The sequence below is a fragment of the Lissotriton helveticus genome, chromosome 11 (assembly GCF_964261635.1).
Source record: "Lissotriton helveticus chromosome 11, aLisHel1.1, whole genome shotgun sequence".
Taxonomy (NCBI): Eukaryota; Metazoa; Chordata; class Amphibia; order Caudata; family Salamandridae; genus Lissotriton; species Lissotriton helveticus.
Window position 1 is genome coordinate 435,250,166 of NC_136072.1, and position 16,305 is coordinate 435,266,470.

Genomic DNA, 16,305 nt, shown 5'->3' on the forward strand with positions numbered 1-16,305 from the left:
CTGCATAGATGTCATCACACTATGCCTTTCTTTCTCACGTTCTCAGTGCTATTCTGTCACTCTCTTTATCATTCTGTCACATCCACCTCAGTCCACAGCCTGACATGATAGTGAGTAGGTAAGCCTGCAAGTTGCTCCTTATTGAACATAATTATGCTCCATGCAACCCAAGATCTTTGCTTCTTTTCTATTCCTGGGATAAACCTCTGCCAATCAAAGAAATGAGGCAGGAACCTGGGTGCTTTTGGGCCTTTTATCTTTATTCATTGGCTAAGTCTCTGGTTGACGAGACCAAAGGGACAGACACCTGTGGATTGTTTACGTTTGGTAATGTCTTGGGTGAGACCATTTTTCTTTGACTTCAGGTAAAATTGTCCGCTTTTTCCTCTGGTGTTTTTTCCTAGCACACACTGCATATGTGAGTTTGGGGCTAAAACCATGCATGATGGGGTTTCAAGCTATAGTTAGTAACTAAATATTAATTGGTGAATTCCAGCGGTTCTTATTTTAACATTAGCTTGTATCCATTTACCCAACACCTAACTGTAACGTCACTTTAACATTTGTTTTGTTTCAGTGAGGTTTTTTTTGTTAGTTTTATTTTTAGCATAAGTTGAGATCTTGGCACCTAACATAACAGTAACATTACTTTAACCAGGCCTCAACAAATTATAAAAATTTTACCAGACATACAGATCTAGTGACTTGAATAATCTGGTCAAACTAACTGTAAGGCACTTGACCAATAAACTGGTCTTAAACTATGTGAACTTAAGCAAGTATTTCATTTCACAATCACATTTTTCTTCATTATCACATATGAGAGCACATCAAATATGTGAGTTCAACATGTCTGCTGAACAAAAACCTATTTTGTTTGATTTAATAGACTAAACTTTTGCTCCATGCATAAGAAGAACCCAACCCCCTATATAAGCTACACATGCCCCCTGACTTACCTTTTAGTTCACTAATAGCAGTCATTAGGGCGGTGGCTGGAATGTTTCTCAGTTAATGTTTAGAAAATTAAGCATATTGTGGTAGATCACTGCCACTTACAGACAGCACATTTTCCACTGAAATTATAAAACTATATAGCATACAGACGATAATGCATGAAAATCAGGTTTTCAGAAAATATTTATGATTTTTGCACATCACCAAGTAAAGTGTTCCGATTTGTTTTCATCCTGTTCAAATCTGTGTTTACATTACACTTCAGAGTTACCAAAATATGCTTTACTAACTGCTAGTCTATTTTGACATATTTGTACAGTTCATTTACAAGCTATTTAAATGATGTGTGTTGGAAAAAAATCTGACATCCGACAACCTTTCTTTTCACACTTCTGTACCACAGGATGAATATCTGACAGTTCACTTTACAAAATACTCTAACTTTACAGTAGAGCAAAAAAAAGTAAACTCCAATCTCTAGGATAAAAGAAGGTGTCATTTGTAAGAAGATGTAATCTGACATTTGACCTCTGTGTCTGAACCAGCAAATGTGGCAACATAGAAACAGCACCTTTATTGATCATTCATTTTCTGAATGTACATTGCTAGCTTGAGCTCTCTCGCCAGAATGGGCCAGTAGGCCCTACAAATAGATGGCCGATATACCCTCCCACCCCCTAAGGTGCACCTGGATCGCAAATTGAAGATTTTTTCTTCAGTAACACGTTTCGACAAAATGCCTTTGGCTCCTTCTTTAACAATTGTTAGCCACTTTAAAAAATACATTATGCCTGAAACTACTAAACCTAATACCTTCCCCCCACATTTTTTAACCAACTGGTTGCATACCCACATTAACATATTAATACTCATTTACTTCTGCCTGATCCTTAGGAAAGGCTTTAAATTCAACACCTCTTATTCCAACTAAATGGTGTTTGGGAGAGCCTCACTTTTGTCTTGAACACAAAATGTTGGTGCTCATGTTATTCATTAGAACTCAGGTGACACTGCATTTGTTTACTGGGAAGTTAACTGTCAGGCTGCTGCTGGTCCTGGAATTAGGTTTCACTCCGCGCTTCACAATGTTTTACTGAAATAGATGAGGAATATTTTTGAGAACTCATGGAAAATGTGTCCTCAGTTTAAATTAGTGCAAGACCATAATTTCTTTGACAATAAACAGTCTTTTTTTTTCATTTACTGCAGTCTCCTCTGTAAAATGTATTACGTTTTTGCAGCTTAATTCCATCAAGGTGATGTTCAGGTGTGCACATTATTGTCATAAATGCGGAATATTAACACTCTAAGTGTTCATTAGAACACTATGGTGAAGCTACATTAGACACTGGGCAATCAACTGACAGGCTGCTGCTGCTTCTGTTTGAAGTACATGCTTTCCTTAGAATATCAGCCTTTGTTCTCACATGGCTGAGGAAGATAGTGTGAACCTATAGAAATGTGCTCTCCTTTTCTTTCTGGATTACCTTCACTAACCTTCATGAGAAAATCAGGATGGTTTTCTCTCAAGTATCGTTCATCATACCACAGCAGAGGGTCAGCATTTATTATAGAATAAAAAAAACGGAGAAGTCACCAGAATTACTAAAATTAGTATAAAACCAACAACAAATGATTTATGTTGTGACTAAAATTTGTTATCACTATTGATATGTGGTCCTTTTATTGACCCTCACAATTTGACACTCACTATAATGCATTTTAATCAGGCCAGTGTCCCACAGTCCTGTAATAACTGTTACAATGTATTGTTCATGTTGTGGCCAGCTAATCAGGGTTGAATAGTCCCCTTTAAATTGGCAAATAAGTGTATATGTGGACACCAGTGGTCCAGATATATCTAAGTGTTTAACCCCTTCAGGCCCAATCCAAGCCCCTCTTTCTATGCTAACTTTTCTTGGAAAGGTGTGCGAAGATTTGACAGCCACCAAAGTTATTAACAAAACAAAGCAAACACCACTTTGTTATACATGTAATATGGAATCAAATAGTTTTACTGGGCAAATTGATACGGTTTGAAGCGATCTGTGAGAGTAGGCATCTTCTACTCTACAGCCAAGTGCTTTTGGCTGTCTTCTTTTGCTGATATCATCATGCTAGGCCTTTGTACTATTTAAATGGATTTGTCAGTGTTTTGTGCTCACCTTTATTATTTTCAGCTTACTTTTACCAAAATTGAATGTTAACTGTTCTTCAGAAAGTCATTGGAGTTTATAACTTTATTATTTTTATTTTCTTTACCAAAAATCCATTGGATAAATAACGTCAAACTCTCATGCCCATAACATTCAAAATTCTGTCATTATTTTATAGTAGGTTTTATTTTTTACCCATACCTTGCTTTATCAGTTTCTGGTTTTGTTAAGAAGTCAAAGAGATTAAAAAAGGTTCTCTGCTTAAATCTGACTGCCCTGTTTCTTTCCATGTGCTATGCTTACATAAACAGTGTGACACCATCACCACAGCAGGTTCGTGTCTGTCCTCCCCCTATTCAACCCGAAGAAGGAGCTAACCATTACTCTACCCGTGGCATTTTGTCGATTCTCCAGTCTTCCACTCGTAGGGCATATCAACAGGTCTTGGATGTGCTCAATGAAAATCACAGGTGACTGGCCATCAGTGGTTCTCCTAGCCTTGCTCATATTTAATTTGAAGATATATTTTGCATTTCTTTGCTTGCACAGTATGCTTGTTTTTTATTATTTAATGTTCAAAATTCACATTCTACAACATATATTTAGATGAAAACTGGGGTCTCGGTCAAAATGTTTGAATCTGTAAAACTATATTTCCAGAAAATCATAATTTACAAAAAATGATAATCTTTTATTTCTGTCGCAGTAAGGATATTTATAAATGTGTGTGCTTGTGCACAGTCACAAAGATATTTAAAGGGAAATTTGTACATTATCATTCTGGATTAGTGAGATCTAAGGTGCATGTTTTCATCTGGTGATGTTTGCCAGCTGTCTTAAGCGATAGCCACTTGCCAGGAGCATTTGTGTTTTTACACTGTGAGCGCTTTTAAAATCTTCTCAATTTCTTTGCGAAATCTCACTGGATCAACCTTAAGGTTAGTGATTACCTAAGCAAGGACAATTGAATACAGTATTTTTCAAATTAAGAAATATAAATGGTGCACCAAATTTTATTTGTTTTAATGGTTTTTGACATTTTAAAGTCCGTTCCATTCTGCATTGTTTTCTTAGATACTAGTTGGACACTAGATGTTAATGCTTAGAGCTGAGGAAATGGAGAATTGTCTTTATGGCAATAGTTGACACTCCACTGTGTTTCGATCTGCTCCCTTGAAGTAACTATACCAATTGTGTTCAAGAGTTTATTTATTAAAATTATATGGTTAAAACGCTGGTGTTATTCCTTTTTCAGTTAATCCATAGTTAATTTTGAATTTAGCAGTTACTGGGACAGAAAGGAAATCCACACATACTTCCGACAGTAATGCTTAAAAACTTAATTTTATGTAGGAATTATTTTGCTTTTTTTGACACATGTTACGTGCGAGGAACTTCTGAGATATGGCAATGCACACAATGTGAGACAGTCTCCTTATAAACAATAAAAAAATCATAGGGGCTTTTCTATAGTTTGGCTGACAGTCAATCCGTCACAATCATGATGATCGCCCTATTACAAGTGTATCACATCCTTGGCACTTGTAATAAGGCTGAAGGGATATCCATCACAGAGTAACCCATCTGCCAACCTCTAGTTCAGGCCCATAGTGTTCTAAATAGATTTCAATTTTTGGTTTTTGCTGAACACCATTTCCTTGCATTTAGTTTCTTTACATTTCAGAATACAGTTCAGTAAATATTTTCTTTCGTTATCTGAGTTCACTTCGATTAGGTTATTAAAATACTTGATTATGATCCATAGTGATAGGGTATTGCAAACAGTACTTGCCCAAAATATATCCTTTTAGATATATGGAAGATAATGTTTATTTATTAAACCATTTTGATTTCCCAAAAATATATATAGTGTCACAGATAGATCTCGTAGGAGGGCATGAGAATGTATAGGCAAATAACTTTGAAAAGCATATGCAAAATAGTGGCTTTAGACGTACATTTACATAACTGGTTATATGATTGTGATTTGATAACCCATACGATCTTAGTTTAATGTATACATGCCTGGTAGTTTATTCATTTTGATTACAATTTTATTCATAATTTTCAAGTATATTAATTAAAATTGTCATACAATTCCAATTGCCAATATTTTAAGAACATTAATATACACTATTTCCAAGGGGCAAGACTCCAGGCCTAAATTGTATAGTTACACCTTTATACCTGAAACACCTCTTTTTTGTTGGGGGGAGGGGGAATGTAGAAAACAATTACTGGATAAATGAAACACATACACTGTTAAGAGAAAGTGAATTTTGGATGAGGCTTCATTTGCATGATCTTAAGAGACGTTTTTAACCTTGTTAATCCAATTGCATTCTTCATTTTTGCCTTCATTGTAGCCTTGTTAATAATCAAAAATGTTTAAGAGCATGTCCTTGATTTTGTTTTAATACGTTCCAAGAATGTGATAAGAATTGCACATTAATCTGCTCTTTGCTTCCCAGTAATGCATGCTTTTTATATTCCTGCAATCAATCCACGTATTACTAGCTGTGGTAGATTTTAATGCTGTTAAAGTCTGAAATTATTTATCAAGGCTGAAGATGTAACTTGCCTGCTCTGTGTATATTTAATTTTATACGAATAACAAGTTTGCGCTAAATCAAAAGGGCCTTTCGTATTTAAAGTACAAAATACTAAACTACAATCAGGTTTAACCACTGATCATGCCGAACAAGCAGTTATTTTATTTGGGTTATTTTTCCTTTTATGACTTGGGAACACATGTTTAACTCAATTAGCTTCTCCTACCAACTTCCACATTGGGTCCTCTGTATTTGCTTTGAGAGCTCTGCAGGGGACAGTCTCCGGGAGCACCTGCTTGAGACGAACTTTCAAAACTGGAGATTAGTCTGAAATAGCAACTGAAGAATGTGTTTATTATAAATTCCTGCCTCCTGTTTGGATATCTGAAGTTGGCCTTTATTTTATGGTGATTTTTGATTTTACCTTTCACTGTGGAAACTGTCCCCCACATGCATCAACCTATTTAGGAAGTGCAAACGGTGCGAATCGGTCAATTCGGCCGTTTGCACTTCCTAAATACGTTTTTGGGATGCATGAACCAATTCGCTATTTTTTGCATTTCTTAAAAATGCAAATGCAATTAAGGAATCGCATTTGTGCGATTCCTTAAATGCAATGCATCAATTTGTAAAAAATAGCGAATTTTGAAATTGGAAGTGTAAATTAACACGAGGTTGACCCTCGTGTTAATTTGCGAACATTTTAAAAAAAGCAAAATAATGCATTTTTTAAACTTGCATGTTACAGACACACATGTCCTTAGGACATGTGTGTGTGAAACATGCACTTGAAAATACATTTCAGGGGTGCAGGGGGGGGTCCTTTGGACCCCCCTCTGCACCCTTGCAATGCATCAACAAATTGCGAGTGCAAAAAAAAATAATGCAAAACGGCATTGATTCCTATGGGCCTCTAGGCCCATAGGAATCAATGTAATGTCATTCCTTAATTGTGATTCGCAATTAAGGAATCGCAATTTCCGAAAATTAAGAAATCCTAAAAACTTTTAGGATTTCTTGATGCATAGGATTTTGCATTTCCTAAATAGCGATTCCTTAATTTTCGCTATTTAAGAAATGCAAAATCCTAGATTGATGCATGTGGGGGTGTGTTTCTACTTGTTTAATTATTGATTCTAAAGCGAAGATAATTCATAATGTCCTTAATTCCCTATTTTTTTATTTAATTACTTTGGATTTACTTATTTGAAATTCTGTATTTAAAAATAGTGGGGCCATCTTTCTAAACAAATTCTTCTATCACTCTCTAAATGAATCACAATGGCATTGCAAATGTTGGTGTGCACCTAAAAGTAATGACTTTTTTTGTTTTTTATGATAGATGTGTTCCCTTGTGTTTGTGAGTAACCACCACATTTTACTGTGTAGAAGGACTTTATAATTTGTTCAAACTAAAGTTATTACCTTTGCTTGGCAGCTGGTAAAGATTGTAATTATTTGTTTATTAAGTCAAGCATAATGAAAGAATTAAAGGTTGAAGTGTCTAGTTGTGGTTCGGTCTAGTCTGAAGAGTTGCAGAATGGTTACAGGATTTTGCAGCTCTATTGTGAGGGTGACATAAGAAAATTTGAAGTTGTAATAAGGTGGAGGGTGCGATATATCAAATGAAGAAAAAGTTATATTTGCTTATTAATCATACGATAAACTGTCATTCATTAAAATTCTAATTAAAAGACTTAAGTAATAAAAAATCATAATTTTGACAACTGGTAATAGTGTCGAAAATAAGTTTGAGATACTGGACTTGACCCCATTTTTTCTTTTCAGGTTGTCGCTACCTGAACTCTAGCATCTAGGGCAAAATGCCTTTGATTCTTAACATTTAGTACAGCACTGTTACTATAACAAGGGTCTGTCTCCTCATGGACCTATTGAACTAATGCCAATGTATTCAGCACCAGCCCCATTGCCTCTACTGGCACATTCTGTAATGCTCCAGTTGACTGTATTTAATCTATATCCAAGCTTTCTATACGAACCATCGGGTTCAGGGAAATATTCAGTAGATGAATTTTAAAGTTTACCTTACAACAAGAGGACATACTTTGGTAGACGTAGGCACTGATCCTGCTGTCTGAATTGGTGAGAGTTGGTAGTGCTTCTTGCTGCTAGCGGAAGTTATTGAGTGCATTGAGACAGCCCAGATTCCTGATAAAGAAGCTTACGTGAGTCTTGACGTCCGTTTCTGCCTCAACCTCCTTCTCAAGCCACTGCTCATCTATAATTTCCAATTCTCAACAGAATCAGGAGGTCCAAAAAAAGCCATGCTCTGAGACCTCAATCTCAAACTTTCTGATAAAATAAGTATCCAGCATGAGGGATATTTCTATCTTTGTCTCTGGATACTCTCCTGCTCTCTCCACCTGTCTAACCAATTCTTTCTCAGTCAAGTGCAGAATCACACAGGAATCTGCACGGTCACCCATTTTGTTTAACATCTGCACGAGGCATCCAGTTAACATCTTCAGCTCATTTAGCTTAGACTATATGTCATAAGCCAATAACACTCAGCGCATCTTCAGACTTGACCACCCTCCGGAAGAGATCCAGCATTTTCTTCGATTTTGTTTCCTGGCCATTAAAAGACAGAACAGTGCTAACATGTTAAAACTGTATGAAGACATCCAGAGATGGTAATATGTGGCTAAATAGTGTTTGGAGTGATGGTTTTTGACAAGGAATCCTTTTTGGAAAATTAAGCCAGTTCAGTTGTCCCTGCTTGTTTTTTCTAGCTAAGACTTCAGAAAAAGTTCTCCTCCCGATCCCCATAAATTGAGAGCCATATCGATAGGTGCTTCGGTTTTGTCCAGACTGGATTTTTCTAATGACTGGTACAGTTGGCCTACTGCCTAGTCCATCACCAAAACTGCATCTGATGCTCAATGTGGCAGTAAGGCTGATTTCTGAGCGGGCGGGTTCAGTAATGTAATGAAAGCCTGCTGCAAATTGTACTGGTTGCCATTGGAAAAAATACATTGAATTTAAATCCCTGTGCCTGCTTAATCAGTATTTTATGATGCTGATTCTCCTGCAATTCAACCTTGAATTTCATTGCATTTGGCCTTATGTCCACTTTATTCGACGTGGCACATTAAGGCAGCAGTCCCATTTTTAAAAATGCTAATCTTGGAGGCAGAGCCTTTTCAGTTTTTTCTTTAAAACGAAGGGACTGTTTGTCTGTTTCTGTTATCGGCTTAACTAACCTCATTTCATTTTGTAAAGCTCTGAAAATACTCCAGTTTCATTAGCACTGCCCTAGTTTTTTCTCTCAGATTCATGTATTCATTTGTAGCTTTAAGAGGTCTATGGGTAAATGTGCGCTTATAAGTCTTTCATTCATTCAGTTGTGGTGCCTACCTATCTTAGCGATATATGTGGCAAGGCCTACCTATATTCCCTAGGGAGTGTGGGTCACTGAAATGACATAAAACAGTGGCTCCCTAGGATCCGCTTAGTAGTGATTATGAACCATCTGTTCTAGATTAATAAACCTAAGCGTATCTAAGGAGGTGTAGACAGTGGTCAACTCAACCAATTCTATATCCAAATTGAAAACAAGCTTTGGCAATGCATTTAGGTCTGACTTAATTGTGCTGCACTCCAAGACACGGTGCTCTACCTACACTTACAGAGGTGCACTACTCGCCATTAATTCACGTGGGCACTACCTACAGTTATACATCAAGGTCATCATAGATCTCCGTGTTGAGGCCTGTGTTGGTGGAAGGTAATACTGGTGATCTTAAAGTCACTTTTCTTCTTATGTTTTCAGTGCAATAGCGGCGACTGCAGGTGAAAGCTCTGCAGGGACTGTGAGCCCACCAGCAGCTTGTTGAGCCTCAGTAGCTTCTATGAGACTCCCCTGTACATTGGAGGCTTTAGCTGCAACATTTATCTCACCCTCAGAGGTGGTATGTAGGGTGGACTGTGCCTGCGCTGCGACTGCTACATTGTGTCCCAGGGAAGGTGAGCAACCCCTTCTCTAGAAGTCTACGGAAGGCAACCAGTGGTCAGGGAATGTGAACAGAATCAGGTTCCAGCTGAAAGAGTGTGTGGAGCGTGATGGATTAGCACTGGAGGATAGGCCTATTGCTGACAGCTTGCCAGGACTAAGTACCTCAGGTGCTACTCATTGGTCGGTCATAAGGTCAAGGATCGTGCACAATTGGAAGCTGTGTAGCTGGAAGGAGGCCTCCCTGCCCCTCACCACTTCATTACAGCGTAGCTATTTCTGTGTGTTAACACTTTTGATTAGAAAGAAAAACCAAAGAAAAGCTAAACTTTACAGCAGGTAGTACAGTAGATCTCAGAGTCGAGAGGTAATGAACATTACATTAAGTATCCTTAAGTTCTTGATTACAGATAATTTTATATTGCTTATTCCCCTTCATACCTGTGGTCGAGCCACCCCCTCCCCTTCCCCTGTGCACTTCTACTGTGGGAGACATACAGATATCGCCCCTATACACATTCCATGAGGTCTATTTTCGGAGCCATTTTTTCGGGAATCCTCTATTTTTGAAGACGTCTTTTTACGCTATTGTGAATCTTTCCGTGTTTGTTTCCCACTTCCACATTGATGGTATGTCCCCTACACCCCATTTTTTAGCAATGTTACTTTTGGTTAGTGTCAACCCCAAGGAGGCCCAGGATTGCCCAGTGCGGGTTAGATCAGTAGCCTTCCATATATTAAGTATCCTGAGCAGCGGGGAGATGGTAATTCCCCCCCACCTCTTCCAGTTTGGACATGACTCCCTCCCAGAATGGTCTGATAGCGGGGAAGCCCCAGAGCATGTGAAAGAAGGTTCCCTCTTGGGTACAATGCCGGGGACATTCTGTATCTCTTCTTTTCCCCATTTTGACCAGAGTTACCTCTGAGAGATTAGCTCTGTGCAGGAGTTTAATTTGAATCAACTTCAGTCTCATGGTAATGGCGTGGGGAGGAGAACGCATCTTGCCATCCCCCATCCGCTAGGTCACCCACATCTGCTTCCCTTTGTTGTCTAAGGCATATGAGTGGGTCCTGTTAGTTGTTGATCAGTTTCTGATAGGTTAAGGACATTGCTTTCTGGGTCATTGGGTCAAGTAGCAACCTGTCCTTTAGTGGAGATGCCTCCGAGAGAACCTCCTCATCGGGAAAAGCAGCTTTGAGGGTGGGGTTAATTTGTAAATACCTAAAGGTTTCGGAATGTGCCAGTTGATATTCTGCCTGCAGTGTAGCAAATGATATCAACCCGTCTCTTTTCCACAGATCTCCCACTGATGAGATGCCAATCATGTCCCATCTATCAAATCCAGGGCAAGAGCTCAGTCAACCAAGCTGTTCTGACTCCCAAAGTGGAGTTGTTTGCGTTATGTTCATGTGCCAGCCTAGTTTTTTATTAACTAGGTGCCAGATTGCTATGGTTTGGGCCGTGGGGCCAGTGAAGTGTTGGTGCTTGGGACTAGTGTAGAGGGCTCTACGGTATCCACCCTGGCCCATTAGCCATTTGTCAGTTTGATAGCTCGGCTCGGTTTGCGGGCCGTGGACCCACTGATTAAATACTGCCAGTTGGGACGCTCAGTAATATTGTTCAAGGTCCAGCAGGGAGATCCCACTACCATCGTACTATCCTCTCACCAATTTTTGCGTTGCGATGCGAGTTGTCTTCCCATCCCACAGCAGATTCCTCACCACACTCTCGATGTTAATGAAATATGCGTCTGGGACCTTGAAGGGGACATTTTGCAATACATACAGAAAACGAGGCAACGCCAACATTTTGAAAAGAGCTGCATGTCCCAGAAGGGTCAGGGGAGGGCCTGCCAGTGTTGCACACGGCATGCAGGTGGGTCAGTGAGCCCTGTAGGTTAATGTTGTAAAAGAAAAGTGGATCGGGGTTGATGAAGATTCCCAGGTAGCGGAATCCTTCGGTCGCCACTGAGACCTTACAGTCTGTTGGTATTTTTGGCATAGGACCGTGGATCAAGTATAATATAGAGAGGGGGCATAGCTTAGCCTGCTGCAAGATGGCCGCACCTTGAGTGGGCTCTGCCAGCTAAGCCTTTCATCCGTCAGTATCCTGTGAACTGGGGGCTCCCTGGACCCCCTATTTCTAAGCTGTGTGGTGCCTCCACCCTGAAGACTGCGGCGTTTGCTCCATTTCCCCATACTCCGCGTTGCTGCGGAGACGCGCTTCACAGGGGCTTCAGGGCCGGAGACTTAACATGGCGACCTTGGCCTTGTGGCTTGAGATGGTGGGACGAGTGGCCCCTGCGGCACTGGAGTGACATGCTGCAACGTTGACACCTGCATTGCTTGGAGGCGCTCCGGCAGTGTGGGCTTCGCTGCGGAGGGACCTGAGGATCATGCTGACGGGAGGTGCGAGACTGCGCTGCCTCCAAAGCACGCTACAAGGCCCAAGTGAGTGGCGCTTCTCGCGGCGGTTGGGGACTGCGGGCGAGGTAGGGGCACTGGCGTTTCACCATGGTGGCCGCGCGGACGGGGCCTGTTGGGGAGAGGGATCTCTCCTCCCGTCTTTTGGTGTGTCTGCGTGGGCCCCGCGACAGGGGAGTAGTGCCCCTCTTGCCTCCTTGCTCGTGGTGCACCCGCCGTGGGTGCTTTCTCACAAAGAGCTCTTGCTGGGCTGGCAGGACCCGGGCGTGGGCTCAGGAAACGTCGTGTGCACGCTGGCCACGAGTCGCCGTTCTGCGCCCCCGTTGCCTACTACCAAGGGAGCCTCACCCTGAAATTGGCTGGATCTACGGCCCAGTGGGCCTTACTCGATCAGCCTGCACCGCGACTCCTGGGGAGCCTGCCTGGCTGTGCGCTAGGCGAGCCTGCGGCGCGCTGCTACCCCATCGACTACAGCCCTCGCAACCACGCGCTCAGTGATGAACCAGGGGTCCCTTGGCGATCCTAGCAGACCTCATCGGAATGACTGGTTGACAGCAATTCACGTTAGAAGAGCACCCACCACCCTCTCTCAGGCACTAACGACCTGACGATCTACTGGAGGTGGATTGTGCACCTGTGTTTGCTCTCGGCCGCCGTGGCCATACTTACCTACTACTGACCCTCCACCAACTGTTGCGTGGAGCACCCAAAACAGTCTTCTCCGTTACCTGCGCATCTACTCGCCACGAAGAGACAAGGAGAGTGAAATCCCTGACACCAGCGCCGTAGTGGTGTCTTATTGGTGCCTGTGCTTGGCCTGACGTGAAGGCTCACTGGGCACTATCGTTCCATGGGTGTGGGGCGCCATCCTCTTCTTCCCTCCCGCCTCCCCCACCGGGTCCAGCATCATGGGTAAGGCAGACGCGAAGCAGACTAAGCTTTTGTTTGGCAACCTCACCAGACGGGAGGAGCCCGCACAAGGAGCAGAGGAGCAGTCCACCCAAACTGATCCCACTACGGCGCTTGATGACTATTTGAAGGCGCTCCTGCTGGAAGTCAAATCCAGCCTCGGCCCGATACACTCCAAACTTGACCGTCTGACTGCTTGCCTCGACCAGGTGAAGGTGAGAGTGGACACGCATTATACACAGATAGTGCAGTTGGAGACAAGGGTGTCTGAGGTAGAAGACGCCGCAACGACGGACAAACAACAGCTGCTCAAGATGGACAGCGACCCTTGACCTTCTAGTAGGTCGCTCCCCCCTCCGCTGCAACGCCACCAACTCCTGTGCCAGCCTTGCCTTGCCACCTCTCCTCTGCTGCCTGCGGCTCCCCTCGCCGCCTCCACTGCCGCCTTCACTCCCTGAGTGCCTGTGCCCTTACCCCTTGCTTCCCTGTACCCCGTCTGCCTGTGACCCTTTTCTCCGTGTGCCCCGTCTGCCTGCCAGCCTTGCCTGCTGCCCCCTGCCGCCGAGCGGGCCTGCCTGGTTCCCTGGCCTCGCTCTTCCTCCGCTGTTTCTTTGCCGTTTTTTCCCACCGTTTTCCTTCCCGCCGCTGCCTCCCCTGCAGCCCCGCCCCCCCGTGCCCATTCGCTGCCCTGTTTCCCGCCTCCCAGCTGACCCTCCCTCCCCACCTTCCCCTTATATGGCGGCCGCGCAGCGGGCGCGCCTAAGGCAAACCCGTCTGCGCCCGTTCCGCGCCTGGACCGTGCCCAGCGCCAGAATCCCTGGCCCCCACGCTAGCGACTAAGCAATACTCCACTACGACGCCAACACCCTCGCCGAACTCAACCATGGACGGCCCTCCAACTGCTACAAAGCCACCCGCAAGCGCACCCACGGCCCTTTCACCTGCCGAAACTGCACCTTCACCTGCACCAACGACGCCAAAGTACCAACAGCAACGGGATCCAACCAACTGCGATGCATCCTGCTCAACACCCGCTCCGCACGCAAGCACTCCGTCGAGCTCTGGGACCTACTCACCACCACATCACCAGACATCGCCTTCCTGACGGAGACCTGGCTGAACGAAACCTCCACCCCAGACATCGCAATGGCCATCCCGGACGGATACAAGATCTCCCGCAGAGACAGCGCCAACGGAGTCGGAGGAGGAATCGCCATCATCCACAAGAACACCATCAAAGTCTCCACTAACACCGACGACACCATCACCACCGCCGAACACATGCACTTCAAGATCCACACGGACCCCAAGACCACCCTCCGAGGCACCCTCGTCTACAGACCACCTGGCCTACGCCCCCAATTCTGCAACTCCATCGCCGACTTCATCAGCACGCACGCATTGACCTCCGCCAACTACATCCTACTGGGCGATCTGAACTTCCACCTGGAAAACGACGACGACAGCAACTCCTCCACCCTGGTCGACAACCTCGCCACCCTCGGACTGAAACAGATCGTCACAACCCCGACCCACACCGCCGGCCACATGCTCGATGCCATCTTCTCCTCCAGCCCACACGTCTCCTTCGGCCACGCCTCCGAGCTCACCTGGACCGACCACCACTGCATCCACTTTACCTTCCAGAAACCCGTCACTCACCACCGCACCCCACAGATCCCCCGCCGACGCTGGGGCAAAGTAACCAAGGAATTACTGGAAGATCACCTCGCAATCAACCCACAGACCAGCCCCACCGACCCAGATGAGGGGGCCCGCACCCTCAGGCTCTGGATGGAAAACTGCGCCAACTCCATAGCACCAGTGCGACTACCCGCCGACAGAGACACCAGCCAGAAAGCCAGCTGGTTCACCCCGGAGCTCCTGGCCTCCAAGCGCACCTGCCGGAAAATCTAAAACATCTGGCTCAGCGATAGAACACCCGCCAACCACGCAGCCCACAAAGACGCCAGTCGCAACCATCACCGCCTCATCAGGACCACCAAAAGAGCCTCATTCAAAGACCGCCTCGACAATAACGCACACAACAGCAAAGAGCTCTTCAACATCGTGAAGGAACTCTCCAGTCCCAGCTCCTGCACCAACGACATCCCGCCGTCGCAAGCTCTGTGCGACACCCTCACCGCCTTCTTCCACCACAAAATCACCAACATCCACAACAGCTTCAACCCCGAGATGAACCCAACGAACCCCACTACGACCAACACACCCAACCCCACCGACCACGACCTTCTGATGACATGGACCAACGTGAGTACTGAAGACATAATCAAGACCATGAGCACCATCCACTCAGGCTCCCCTTCGGACCCTCTCCCCCACCACATCGCCAACAAAGCCAACAGCCTCATCGCACCCCACCTGAGTAAACTCATCAACCTCTCCTTCGAAACCGCCACTCTGCCTGAGAGCTGGAAGCATGCCGAGATCAACGCCCTACTAAAAAAGCCCAAGGCAGACCCAAGCGACCTCAAGAACTTCCGGCCCATCTCCCTGCTCCCGTTTCCAGCAAAAGTGATCGAAAAGACAGTCAACACCCAGCTCACCCGCTACCTAGAAGACAACAGCATCTTGGACCCCTCCCAGTCTGGCTTCCGCAGCAACCACAGCACTGAGACCGCCCTCATCGCCGCCACAGATGACATCAGAATCCTCCTTGACAACGGCGAGACAGCAGCCCTCATAATCTTGGACCTCCCCGCCGCCTTCGACACCGTCTGCCACCACACACTTCGCACAAGCCTCTTCGACGCAGGGATCCGAGACAAAGCCCTGGATTGGACCACCTCCTTCCTCACCGACAGAACCCAGAGAGTCCTCCTCCCCCCGTTCCAATCCGGTACCACCAAAACCATCTGCGGCGTCCCGCAGGGATCCTCCCTCAGCCCGACGCTGTTCAACGTCTACATGGCTCCCCTCGCTCGCATCGCCAGACTACACAACCTCAACATAATCTCCTACGCCAACGACACCCTCATCGCCAAATCCAACCTGCACCAGAGTATAAAGGGCGTCGCCGACTGGATGGAGGCAAGCAGGCTCCAGCTGAACACAGACAAGTCGGAGATCCTCATCCTCGGGCCCAACCCCTCGGCGTGGGACGACTCCTGGTGGCCTCCATCCCTGGGAACCCCACCCAGCACCGACCAACCACGCACGCAACCTAGGGGTCATCCTCAACTCTATGCTCAGCAGGACCAACCAAGTCAACGCAGTCTCCTCCTCATGCTTCCACACCCTCCGCATGCTCTGCAAGATCTACAGATGGATCCCGACAAACACACGGAAAACAGTCACCCACGCCCTCATCAGC

The 16,305-nt window shown here is 44.9% G+C and overlaps 1 protein-coding gene across 8 annotated transcripts in view; it reads left to right on the top strand.

Moving 5' to 3' along the window:
• MFF (mitochondrial fission factor) overlaps positions 1–16,305 on the top strand; it is a 222,544-nt gene that overhangs the window by 112,732 nt on the left and 93,507 nt on the right. For 4 of the 8 annotated variants that reach the window (XM_078665940.1, XM_078665943.1, XM_078665941.1 and 1 more), the window contains exon 7: positions 3,425–3,583. The exons of the other annotated variants lie outside the window; for them this stretch is intronic. In XM_078665940.1, the coding sequence (XP_078522066.1) occupies positions 3,425–3,583 (159 nt within the window). The remainder of the gene's footprint in view (positions 1–3,424; positions 3,584–16,305) is intronic. 8 annotated transcript variants of the gene reach the window in all.